Below are 12,292 nucleotides of genomic sequence, written 5' to 3'. Positions count from 1 at the left end.
TCTTATCTGAACTTTGTCTTTCAAAACGTTCCTTGCGAATCGAAAGACACGTTTCTATCATTTGTCTCTCAACGATCTACCACGGTTGGATTCTGTTCATATATTATGATTCTCTTCAGTGTTACTTTTAGTATTATAATCATTATTAATAGAGGGGGGGGGGTAGTTATGATAACATATGGCATCAGTAATGGTAGTATCATCAGTATTTTCGTTGCAATAATTCACTATATCATCATTATTACTATTATCACAGTACTACTATCATCGACACTAAGTTTATCATTAAAATCATATCTATCTCATTAATCATGATTTTAGGAAGAAAACGGGGAACCGTAGTGGATTGTCAAAATCATCATCGTCTATAAAAAGTATAAGAGTGAGAGAAAGAGAAAGACGGAGAGAGAAAAAGAAGGTAATGGCACACACCCTACTGGGGAATCAATGGTATTATATTTATAGTTATAGACTAAAGAGAAAAAAACAGGTGTGGAAAGAGGAGGAGCTATTACTGAATGGGAACAGGCACCCCCTCGAGATATACAAATCACGTAAAACTCATTTCTTGCGAGGAACGGCCAGAACATCTTATCGTACGGTCAGCAAGCCACGAATGAGTCAGCGGCATCGGTGAGAGTTTAAATGCATGCTATTTCGTGTCGTGGTAATAACAAGAGAAAATTTATATAAAATTCTTATTTATCTGCAACGGGTGTCAAGAGATCCATGTCGAGAAATTATTGATAATGCTTCAAAAGGAGAAGGGGAATAGAGAGGAAGGGAAGAACATGTCGATGCTTGAAACGGATGTCCAGCCACGCATAGGGATGGTGGAAGAGTCCTGGTCAAAAGAAATATACGGAAATCACAAAAGAAACTCGGGAAGGAAGAGAAAGGAGCAAAGGCGGGTACGGTTAGGTTATACTACGAAAAAGAAAACGTTTCATTGATTTGCATTATTTACGAGCGTAAATATAACGACTGAATGACCCACTGACGCCCACTGCCTCACCCGTGAAAACATGAACAGGACGAGTGAGCGAAGGGGCCAGCGAGCTTGGCTATGGACTTCAGGAGGTAATGAGGCGCGTAGTGTTTGGCAAGCGCCTTGGCTTGCCTTGTGACTTTTGTGCGGACGTTGATGGTGTCACTTTTCGACAGAGCCGCCTGCACGCTGAGGATGGATGGGTTCTATTGATATGGGTGGGGTGGGGGAGGTGGGTAGGTGGTGGGTGGTGGGTAGGAGGGAGTAGGGTGGTAGGAAGGGGCGGGGGCGTGGTAGGAGGGAGCGGGGTGGTAGGAGGGGGCGGGAGCGGGGTAAGAGGCCTCCCCCTCGTAGGCGACGTTGGCGACGTAGCCGTTGTCGTGATCGGCGCTGAATTCCACGATCTCGGTTCGGCCGTCGGGAAGAGCCACTCTGTACGATCCGGAGGTGACGTGACCGTCGCTGGTCTGGGCGTGGGCGTAGTCATTACCCGAGTAGTCCTTGACGGCGTAGCTGAAATCGAACGGCATTCCTGGCTGCTTGTAGGTCGGGTGAGGAGGGCCGTAGACGGGAGGAGTGTCGGGACGGGGCACGGCGGAGACCACAGCCGCGAGGGAGCCCACCACGAGGATCAGCTGCAGGAGGGAGCAGGGAATTCCGAATTAGAATTAAATCCCATGACAAAGAAAACACATCTCGACGGGAAAAGCTGGCACATCAGGAGGAAAGACACTTGAATTTTGGAAGTAGAAATAAAAAATAGAAAAGCAATACCAAAACACTGCAGGAGCAAATGACTGAATCTTCTGGATTAGTGCTTCCTGTCAGTACGCCAATGACGGGAAGGGGACTAAAGAAGGGGCAGAGAAGAATCAAAGAGAAAGAAAGGGAAAGGGAGAAGGAAGGAGGGAGAGAAAGAGAAAGGAAGAGAGAAAGAGGTAGAGAGGGAAGGAGATAGAGAGAGAGGGGGGGGGGCAGAGAGAGGGAGAGGGAGAAAGAGAAAGAGACCTTAGAGACATTTTATTTTTCGAAAGCTACATACAATTTAGTTTGTTGAAAGATTAAAGAATATTTCAAATGCAAATTATTTCGCAGAAGAATATGAAGCAAGGGAACTGAAGAAGAGACAGAGAGAAATTACGGGGGCAGGAGGAATGGAGAAAAAGTGAGAGAGAAAAAAAGAAAGAGAATGAGGAGGAGAGGAAGGGAGAGAGAAAGTATTAGTAGCTTGAAAGCCAGAGAGATTTTTGATCAGAAGCGACTCACTTTCGCACACATATTGGTGTAGGTCGCAGGGGAGCTGAGTGAACAGTGATGCTCGGTAAAGGGAAAAAGCCATTTATATACTCGCCACCAGCACGGAAGCTGTGACGTCACTGCTATGCCTGAACAGTGGATGGTACAAAACAGATGACTTTGATAATAACAAGGAGAAAGCTGTTTTGAAATACTAAGTATATGGTTCCAGCAAAAGGGATGATGATAACAACGTTGTTCAGAAGTTTGTCTAATATGGTGATGAATAATAGTAAAAAGAACAAAATACAGTTAAAATAATGGTAATATTCATTTGATATCAAGACACAAGGATAAAAAGAAATAGTAAAAAAAAAAAAAAAATCACATTGCTAATGGCTGGAAATTCATAATGGTTGGAAATGATAACGAAATAAAATGTAGTTGATAATGATGGAAGGATGATACTGGTATTACTAATAATGATATCAAAACAGTAGTAATAATAGCACTAATGAAGATAGAGCAATGTTTAAAATAATCATGATAATGATATTCCCATCAATGATTGTTACGGTGATGGTATGATAATGATATTAATACTACTCCCATTATTATTATTTTTGATAATGATAATAATAATGATAATACTCATGTTAATGATATTCATGATGATAATAATATATGATAATAATAATAATGATAATACTAATAATCATGATAATGATAATGACAATAATCATGAGAATGATAATAATAATGATACTGATGATGATGATAGTAACAGTGACAATAAAAACAAAAAACAACAATAATGACAATAATAATGATAACAGTAATAATGGTAATGATAGTATAGATAATGATTATAATGATGATAGTAATAATGATAATATGGACAATAATAATAACAATAATGATAATAATAATGATAATAATAATAACGAGGATAGTAATAATAACAATAATAACAATAATCAATAATAACAATGATAGTAATAATAATAACAAATAACAATAAAAAAAAAAAAAATAATAATGATGATAATAATAATGATGATGATAATGATAATAACAATAAGATAATAATAATAATAATAATAATAATAATAATAATAATAATAATAATAACAGTAATGATGTTTATGCCTAACTTCTGCCTAAACTTTTTAACTCTCCAGTTTGATAGTACAATATCTTTTCGAATTTTCTTATCTGAACTTTGTCTTTCAAAACGTTCCTTGCGAATCGAAAGACACGTTTCTATCATTTGTCTCTCAACGATCTACCACGGTTGGATTCTGTTCATATATTATGATTCTCTTCAGTGTTACTTTTAGTATTATAATCATTATTAATAGAGGGGGGGTAGTTATGATAACATATGGCATCAGTAATGGTAGTATCATCAGTATTTTCGTTGCAATAATTCACTATATCATCATTATTACTATTATCACAGTACTACTATCATCGACACTAAGTTTATCATTAAAATCAATATCATCTCATTAATCATGATTTTAGGAAGAAAACGGGGAACCGTAGTGGATTGTCAAAATCATCATCGTCTATAAAAAGTATAAGAGTGAGAGAAAGAGAGGATCGAATTCGAATTCGAAAGAGAAAGACGGAGAGAGAAAAAGAAGGTAATGGCACACCCTACTGGGGAATCAATGGTATTTATATTTATAGTTATAGACTAAAGAGAAAAAAACAGGTGTGGAAAGAGGAGGAGCTATTACTGAATGGGAACAGGCACCCCCTCGAGATATACAAATCACGTAAAACTCATTTCTTGCGAGGAACGGCCAGAATATCTTATCGTACGGTCAGCAAGCCACGAATGAGTCAGCGGCATCGGTGAGAGTAACTGCATGCTATTTCGTGTCGTGGTAATAACAAGAGAAAATTTTATATAAGTTCTTATTTATCTGCAACGGGTGTCAAGAGATCCATGTCGAGAAATTATTGATAATGCTTCAAAAGGAGAAGGGGAATAGAGAGGAAGGGAAGAACATGTTGATGCTTGAAACGGATGTCCAGCCACGCGTAGGGATGGTGGAAGAGTCCTGGTCAAAAGAAATATACGGAAATCACAAAAGAAACTCGGGAAGGAAGAGAAAGGAGCAAAGGCGGGTACGGTTAGGTTATACTACGAAAAAGAAAACGTTTCATTGATTTGCATTTATTTACGAGCGTAAAATATAACGACTGAATGACCCACTGACGCCCACTGCCTCACCCGTGAAAACATGAACAGGACGAGTGAGCGAAGGGGCCAGCGAGCTTGGCTATGGACTTCAGGAGGTAATGAGGCGCGTAGTGTTTGGCAAGCGCCTTGGCTTGCCTTGTGACTTTTGTGCGGACGTTGATGGTGTCGCTTTTCGACAGAGCCGCCTGCACGCTGAGGATGGATGGGTTCTATTGATATGGGTGGGGTGGGGGAGGTGGGTAGGTGGAGGGTGGTGGGTAGGAGGGAGTGGGGTGGTAAGAAGGGGCGGGGGCGTGGTAGGAGGGAGCGGGGTGGTAGGAGGGGGCGGGAGCGGGGTAAGAGGCCTCCCCCTCGTAGGCGACGTTGGCGACGTAGCCGTTGTCGTGATCGGCTCTGAATTCCACGATCTCGGTTCGGCCGTCGGGAAGAGCCACTCTGTACGATCCGGAGGTGACGTGACCGTCGCTGGTCTCCTGATGGGCGTAGTCGTTGCCCGAGTAGTCCCTGACGGCGTAGCTGAAATCGAAGGGCATTCCTGGCTGCTTGTAGGTCGGGTGAGGAGGGCCGTAGACGGGAGGAGTGTCGGGACGGGGCACGGCGGAGGCCAGGGCCGTGAGGGCGCCCACCACGAGGATCAGCTGCGGGAAGGAGCAGAGAATTCCAATGAAGTGAAGAACAAGGATGAGGACTAAGAGGACATTGCATGGAAGCAGGAAAGTCCTGAGCAAGGGCACGTCAATTTCAGGAATTATTTTTATAGAATCTTGATGCTTTTCGAATCACCAACAATGGAAGATCCTTGAAGAATGAATGAATCTTGTGGCGGAATGCTTTGCCTGAGTGCGACCTGCCACTCTGATGGTCTACTCATGTTACTGATGATAGATTAATGGATGGTATTGTAAATGCAAAACGTTATGTAGAAGAATATGGAATGAGGGGAATAAAGTAGGGACATAGGGAAGAGGAGGCATAGATGGAAGGAAAGAGAGGGAAAGAGGGTTTACTAGCTCGGAAGCTACTCACTTTCGCAGACATGTTGTTCGCAGAGAGCTGAATGAGCTGTGATGCTCGGCTGAAGGAGGACGCCCCTTATATACTCATTTCTAGAAAGGAAGTTGTGACGTCACTGTTGCGACCACCGGACTGCAAAGACAAATTGATGATAGTAACGTGAAAGCAGTTATAGAATGGCAAACAAATTAGCAAAAATGATGATAGCAACAGATTTGTGATATTAATGCATTAAGCAGGTATTAATGATACAGGAATAAGAACAAACTGCGATGAAGATGGTCATAGTCTTCGCGCGATACTGAATCAAGAAAATTATTTATGATAATAGAAGAGCAGACATACCTCTGGTACTGTAATACCATTAACAGTTTTCACAAGATTAGACATTGATACTGCGACTAATGATGAAACTGACAATGTTCTTGAGATTAGTAATATTAGTAATAAGGATACTGATAAAAATAACGGAAATAGTATTTGCGATAATACAGGCAGTCGTAACAATAACGTTAGTAATAATCACAATAACAACAATAACAATAGCAGAAGGTATGATAACAAATAATGATGATAAATACAATAATAGTATTCAAAGCAGCATTTTTGCTGATTAGATACAAGCATATAATTACAATTAGTTTTCATAGGATAAAAAGATGTCTATCTACACCTGGTGAGAGGACTGTGTCTCTCAACATCGATTGACGTACCATGATAACGATAATGATAATGATGATAATGATTCATTCATTCATTTAACGGTAGGTTCATGTCTGAGCCGCCGTGGTCACAGCATGATACTCAATTGCAGTTTTCACGTTGTGATGCTCTTGGAGTGAGTACGTGGTAGGGTCCCCAGTTCCTTTCCACGGAGAGTGCCGGTGTTACCTTTTTTAGGTAACATTCTCTCTTATTTTATCCGGGCTTGGGACCAGCACTGACTTGGGCTGGCTTGGCCACCCAGTGGCTAGGCAGGCAATCGAGGTGAAGTTCCTTGCCCAAGGGAAACAACGCGGCGGTCGGTGACTCGAACCCTCGAACTCAGATTGCCGTCGTGACAGTCTTGAGTCCGACGCGATGATAATGATAGTGATACTAAAATGATAAACTGTAATACTACTACTGATAATAATACTAATGCTGATAATAATGATAAAATCTTGACATTATCTTTATCATTACTATTATTATTATTGTCATCATTATCATTTCTATTACTATTATTATCATTGTTATTCTTATTTTTGTTCTAACTCTCACTATTATTATCATTATCATTATCATTGTTATTATATTATTATTATTATTATTATTATTATTATTATTATCATTATTATTATCATCATTATTATTACTTTCATCATTATTTTCATCATCATCATCAGTGTCATAATTGACCCTGAAGTTGTAATTTTAGGAAGAACGTCATTTGCAAAGGAAAATATTTGATCTGATTATAAGAAAGAGAAAAGGGAAACAAAGATGAAGGCGAACAAGACAAAGTCGAAGAAGAAAAAGATAAAGTAGAAAAGAAAAACGAAGAGAAAGAAGACGAAAAAAAAGAAGAAAAGGGGACGAGAGCAAGGAGAAAAAGACGATGAAGAGCAAGAAGACTGAAGAAGAAAAGAATAACAAGAAGAAGACGAAGATGAAAAGCAGATCAGGAAGAAGACGAAGGAGAAAAGAAGATCCAGAAGAAGGAGGCGGAAGAGAGAAAGGAAAACAAAAAGAAGAGATTCCAAGCACTTTCAGGAGGGGTCTGATCCTTCTCTAATTCCGGCGCCAGAGAGCAGCTGCTGAGCGAGAACTGAGAGTGTTTGTGGTGAGCAACTAGCCCGCCATTAAGTGAGAAGCGGCGCTGTAGTGAACCATTTTTGATACTTTAAATCATTATGTAAATAAAGTACTCGTATTCGCGGACTTTGCCAACGGAAGCGGTCTTGTTTCGTTTTTCCCGTTTAATTTGTTTTAGTTTGAGTGATAAGTTATTTCAGTTTTGTTTACTTTTTGTGTTCAGATACTTTTTTTTATATAATATATATGTTTCATCGTCTGAAAGCCACCCAGTTTGCCACAGACAAAATCCTCCTCAGCCACAGTACTGTCAGAAGTGATTTCACGCAGCACGAGCATCAGCTTCCTGTGAGGAACAGCAAGAGCATCTTGTCGTACGGCTGCATTCTCTGCGATCGGCGAATGCAAGCAGCACCGGCGAGGATAATTGCTTGCTGATTTTGTCAAGGTATTTGCAAGCGAAAGATTATATCTAAGATCCTCTCTACCTGCAACTGTCGCCAAGAGATCCATGTTGAGAGAAAACGAGTAATACTGAAAAATGAATGAACGAGGTATTGCGATGATAGATCTTGAAGAGAGAAAGAGAATAGGAAGGAAGGAAAGAATATGTATATGTCGGTGCTTGAAGCGGACGTCCAGCCACACAAAGAGTCAGTGACAGAATATTAGTTAAAGGAAATAAATCAAAATTACAAAAGGCATTCAGAAAGACAGAGAAAGAAGGAAAGGTGTGTGCGGTTATAACGTAATAAGAAAAATATATTCAATCGAGTAACTTTTATTTACAAGAGTAAAACAGAGACTAGAAGACGGCTCCCTTGTGAAAACATAAACAGGACGAGACAGTAAATGCTGCAATGAATTTCCATGTGGAAGTAACGAGGCACTTACTGCTGAAGCACAGGAGGCACCTAGGTTCTGCCCTGTGACTTTTGCGTGGATTTCAATGGAGTGGCTAGAGCTTGGAAAGTCCTTCCTTTGGCGTTGGATATTTCTTGAGCAAGGAGCTCTTGGCAGAGCCGCCTGTGCGCTGAGGATGGATGGGATTTATTGGTGTGGGTGGGCTGGGGGAGGTGGGTAGGAAGTGGGTGGTGGGTAGGAGGGAGGGGGGGCGTGGTAGGAGGGGGCAGGGGCGTGGTAGGAGGGAGCGGGGTGGTAGGAGGGAGCAGGGGCAGGGTAGGAGGCCTCTCCCTCATAGGCGACGTTGGCGACGTAGCCGTTGTCGTGATCGGCGCTGAATTCCACGATCTCGGTTCGGCCGTCGGGAAGAACCACTCTGTACGATCCGGAGGTGACGTGACCGTCGCTGGTCTCCTGATGGGCGTAGTCGTTGCCCGAGTAGTCCCTGACGGCGTAACTGAAGTCGAAGGGCATTCCTGGCTGCTTGTAGGTCGGGTGAGGAGGGCCGTAAACGGGAGGAGTGTCGGGACGGGGCACGGCGGAGGCCAGAGCCGCGAGGGCGCCCGCCACGAAGATCAGCTGCACGAGGGAGCAGAGAATTCAGAGCTAAAATTCACACACGAGGAACAGGAGCCTCGTACGAAAGCACAAATGTCCCGAAGGAATTCACTTCAAATTTCAGAAATCACTATTATATGATCTCAAGTAATCTCTTGGAAACAAAAGAGAACTTTGAAGGAACAAATGTAATTAATAAATATTTCAAAGGCAAAATGCTACGTAGAAGAATATGAAGCAACGGAGCTGAAGCACGGACAGAGAGGAATGAGGAGCAGGATGGATGGAGAGAGAGAGAGAGAGAGAGAGAGAGAGAGAGAGAGAGAGAGAGAGAGAGAGAGAGAGGCTGGAGGTGAGGGAAGGAGAAAGAAGATTCACTAACTAGAAAGTCAGATTTTTTAACCGAAAGCTACTTACTTTCGCAGACATGTTAGTGTTGGTCGCAGAGGAGCTGAGTGAGCTGTGATGTTCGGCTGAAGGAGGAAGACCCTTTTATACTCATCATGAATGTTGTGACGTCACTGTTACGAGCTGGATACTGCAAAGGCAAATGACGTTGATGACAGTAACGTGAAAGCAGTTATAGAATGTCATACGAATAATTTCAGAAAAAAATGCAACATAGTTATGATACTGAGTAGGTATTAATGATAAAAAAGATAGCTAAATGGTTATCTAAATGGCTCGCGAAGTTGCCATATTTTCGTGTTTTGCCTGAACTATTAATCCTGAACAGAGGCAAGCACCGATGCAAAGACTGATGGAATTAGACTTAAAACGAGACTGTTTTCTCAGGATGAGTTGTCTGTCTACACTCCTGGCGGTTCGTCTGCGCCTCTCAGCGTCGACTTGACTTAATAACGATAATGATAATAAAGGTGCATAATAATGACAATAATAATAAAGGTACAAATAGTAATAATAATGATAATGATAATACAGTAATAATGATTCTGATGATAATAATGATGATAGTGTTACTAAAGATAATCATAATGATAAAGATAATACTGATAATGATGCTGATACTGATAATAATAATTGTGATAATGATAATGTCAATGATTATAATAATAATAGTAATAATAATAATAATAATAATGAGTGATAATAATAATATCAATAATAAGATTAATAGCGTTAATGAAAATAATGATAAGAACAATAATACTCATTATTACTACTATTTCATTATTATTATTATTATTATTATTATTATTATTATTATTATTATTATTATTACTATTATTATCATTACTATTATATAAAGTACTCGTTTCTCCGTTCTTAAAATCATCGAACATTTTCCGCGGGTTTTGTCAGCGTAAACGACCTTGTTTCGTTCTCGTCAGGTATTATTGTTATCGCCTTTTTACTTGTATTTTCGTTTAATCTGCTCTGACTTGAATGTAAATACTATTTCAGTTTTGTGTACCTTATGAGTTCAGTCTTTTTTTCTTTCGATATTCATGTTTCATCGTCTGAAAGCCACCCAGTATGCCAGTCAAAATCCTCCAATCAGGAGCCAGATAAATCGCCTTCCCATGGTCGACAGCCAATGAGAATACTCCTTTAAAATAATTATAAACAATAATCGCTTAGCAACTTCAGATGGTTGCTTAAATCACTGCACTTCAACAAATCATGTTTGAAACGGCTATATCTTTCCAACTTGATAAATCTTATATCATTCGTCCTCAGGTCCTCAAGTTGCTGCGAAAACGTCTGTCAGGAGATTTCACGCAGCGCAGGCATCAGCTTCCTGTGAGGAACAGCCAGAGCATCTTGTCTTACAGCTGCATTCTCTGAGATCGGCGAATGCAAGCAGCACCGGTGAGGGTAAGTGCTTGCTGTTTCTTGTCAAGGTATTTGCAAGCGAAAGATTATATCTAAGATCCTCTCTATCTGCATCTGACGCCAAAAGATCCGTGTTGAGAGAAAACAAGTAATACTCAAAAATGAATTAATAAGGTATATGATAAATCTTGAAGGGAAATGGGAATAGGAAGGAAAGAAAGAATATGTGTTTGTCGGTGCTTGAACCAGACCTCCAACCACACAAGGGGTCAGTGACAGAATATTAGTTAAAATAAATAAATGAATAAATATAACAGAAGACATTCAGAAAGACAGAGAAAGAAGCAAAGGTGTGTGCGGTTATAATGTAATTAGAAAAACATTTAATCGAGTAACTTTTATTTACAAGAATAAAATCCAGAGACCAAAAGCTGCCTCACTTATGAAAGCATAAACAGGACGAATCAGCAAATGTTGAATTTCCATGTGGAAGTAACGAGGCACTTACTGCTGAAGCACAGGAGGCACCTAGGTTCTGCCCTGTGACTTTTGCGTGGATTTCAATGGAGTGGCTAGAGCTTGGAAAGTCCTTCCTTTGGCGTTGGATATTTCTTGAGCAAGGTTGGAGCCGCCTATGCACTGAGGATGGATGGGATTTATTGGTGTGGGTGGGCTGGGGGAGGTGAGTAGGAAGTGGGTGGTGGGTAGGAGGGAGGGGGGGCGTGGTAGGAGGGGGCAGGGGCGTGGTAGGAGGGAGTGGGGTGGTAGGAGGGGGCGGGGGCGGGGTAGGAGGCTTCCCCCTCATAGGCGACGTTGGCGACGTAGCCGTTGTCGTGATCGGCGCTGAATTCCACGATCTCGGTTCGGCCGTCGGGAAGAACCACTCTGTACGATCCGGAGGTGACGTGACCGTCGCTGGTCTCCTGATGGGCGTAGTCGTTGCCCGAGTAGGGGTCCCTGACGGCGTAGCTGAAGTCGAAGGGCATTCCTGGCTGTTTGTAGGTCGGGTGAGGAGGGCCGTAGACGGGAGGAGTGTCGGGACGGGGCACGGCGGAGGCCAGGGCCGCGAGGGCGCCCGCCAAGAGGATCAGCTGCGCGAGGGAGCAGAGAATTCAGAGCTAAAATTCACACACGAGGAACAGGAGCCTTGTACGAAAGCACAAATGTCCTGAAGGAAATCACTTCAAACTTCGGAAATCCCTGTTATATGATCTCAAGTAATCTCTTGGAAAAAAAAGAGAACTTTGAAGGAACAAATGTAATTAATGAATATTTCAAAGGCAAAATACTACATAGAAGAATATGAAGCAACGGAGCTGAAGCACGGACAGAGGGAAATGAGGAGCAGGATGGATGGAGAGAGAGAGAGAGAGAGAGAGAGAGGCTGGAAGTGAGGGAAGGAGAAAGAAGATTCACTAACTAGAAAGTCAGATTTTTTAACCGAAAGCTACTTACTTTCGCAGACATGTTAGTGTTGGTCGCAGAGGAGCTGAGTGAGCTGTGATGTTCGGCTGAAGGAGGAAGACCCTTTTATACTCATCATGAATGTTGTGACGTCACTGTTACGAGCTGGATACTGCAAAGGCAAATGACGATGATAGTAACGTGAAAGCAGTTATAGAATGTCATACGAATAATTTCAGAAAAAAAGAAAAAAATAGCAATAAAGTGATAATAATGAGTAGGTATTAATGATAAAAAGATAGCTAAATGATGATAGTAATAACATTGATAATCTAAATGGCTCGCAAAGTAGTCATATTTTCGTGTTTTGCCTGAACTAT

General features: G+C 41.3%; 3 protein-coding genes and 1 pseudogene across 3 annotated transcripts; all 4 read right to left on the bottom strand.

The window, feature by feature from the left end:
* Positions 1-1,194: 1,194 nt before the first annotated feature.
* On the bottom strand, positions 1,195-2,534 carry LOC119572476 (cuticle protein 18.6-like). Its single transcript, XM_037919586.1, has 2 exons — positions 2,255-2,534; positions 1,195-1,623 (listed from the first exon to the last, which is right to left on the bottom strand). The coding sequence occupies exons 1-2, from the start codon at positions 2,264-2,266 to the stop codon at positions 1,195-1,197; spliced, it is 441 nt and encodes a 146-aa protein (XP_037775514.1). The 5' UTR covers positions 2,267-2,534.
* Positions 2,535-4,414: 1,880 nt separating this feature from the next.
* On the bottom strand, positions 4,415-5,477 carry LOC119572475 (cuticle protein 18.6-like). The gene is made up of 2 exons (XM_037919585.1): positions 5,466-5,477; positions 4,415-5,209 (listed from the first exon to the last, which is right to left on the bottom strand). The coding sequence occupies exons 1-2, from the start codon at positions 5,475-5,477 to the stop codon at positions 4,649-4,651; spliced, it is 573 nt and encodes a 190-aa protein (XP_037775513.1). The 3' UTR covers positions 4,415-4,648.
* Positions 5,478-8,181: 2,704 nt separating this feature from the next.
* LOC119598654 lies at positions 8,182-9,140 on the bottom strand (annotated as a pseudogene).
* Positions 9,141-11,164: 2,024 nt separating this feature from the next.
* LOC119572474 (cuticle protein 7-like) lies at positions 11,165-11,975 on the bottom strand. The gene is made up of 2 exons (XM_037919584.1): positions 11,964-11,975; positions 11,165-11,599 (listed from the first exon to the last, which is right to left on the bottom strand). Exons 1-2 carry the CDS (start codon positions 11,973-11,975, stop codon positions 11,165-11,167), a joined length of 447 nt encoding a protein of 148 aa, XP_037775512.1.
* Positions 11,976-12,292: the final 317 nt, after the last annotated feature.

The sequence above is a fragment of the Penaeus monodon genome, chromosome 4, assembly GCF_015228065.2.
Source record: "Penaeus monodon isolate SGIC_2016 chromosome 4, NSTDA_Pmon_1, whole genome shotgun sequence".
Lineage (NCBI taxonomy): Eukaryota > Metazoa > Arthropoda > Malacostraca > Decapoda > Penaeidae > Penaeus > Penaeus monodon.
The sequence above is the reverse complement of the archived record's forward strand: the minus strand, read 5'-3'. Positions and strand labels throughout refer to the sequence as shown.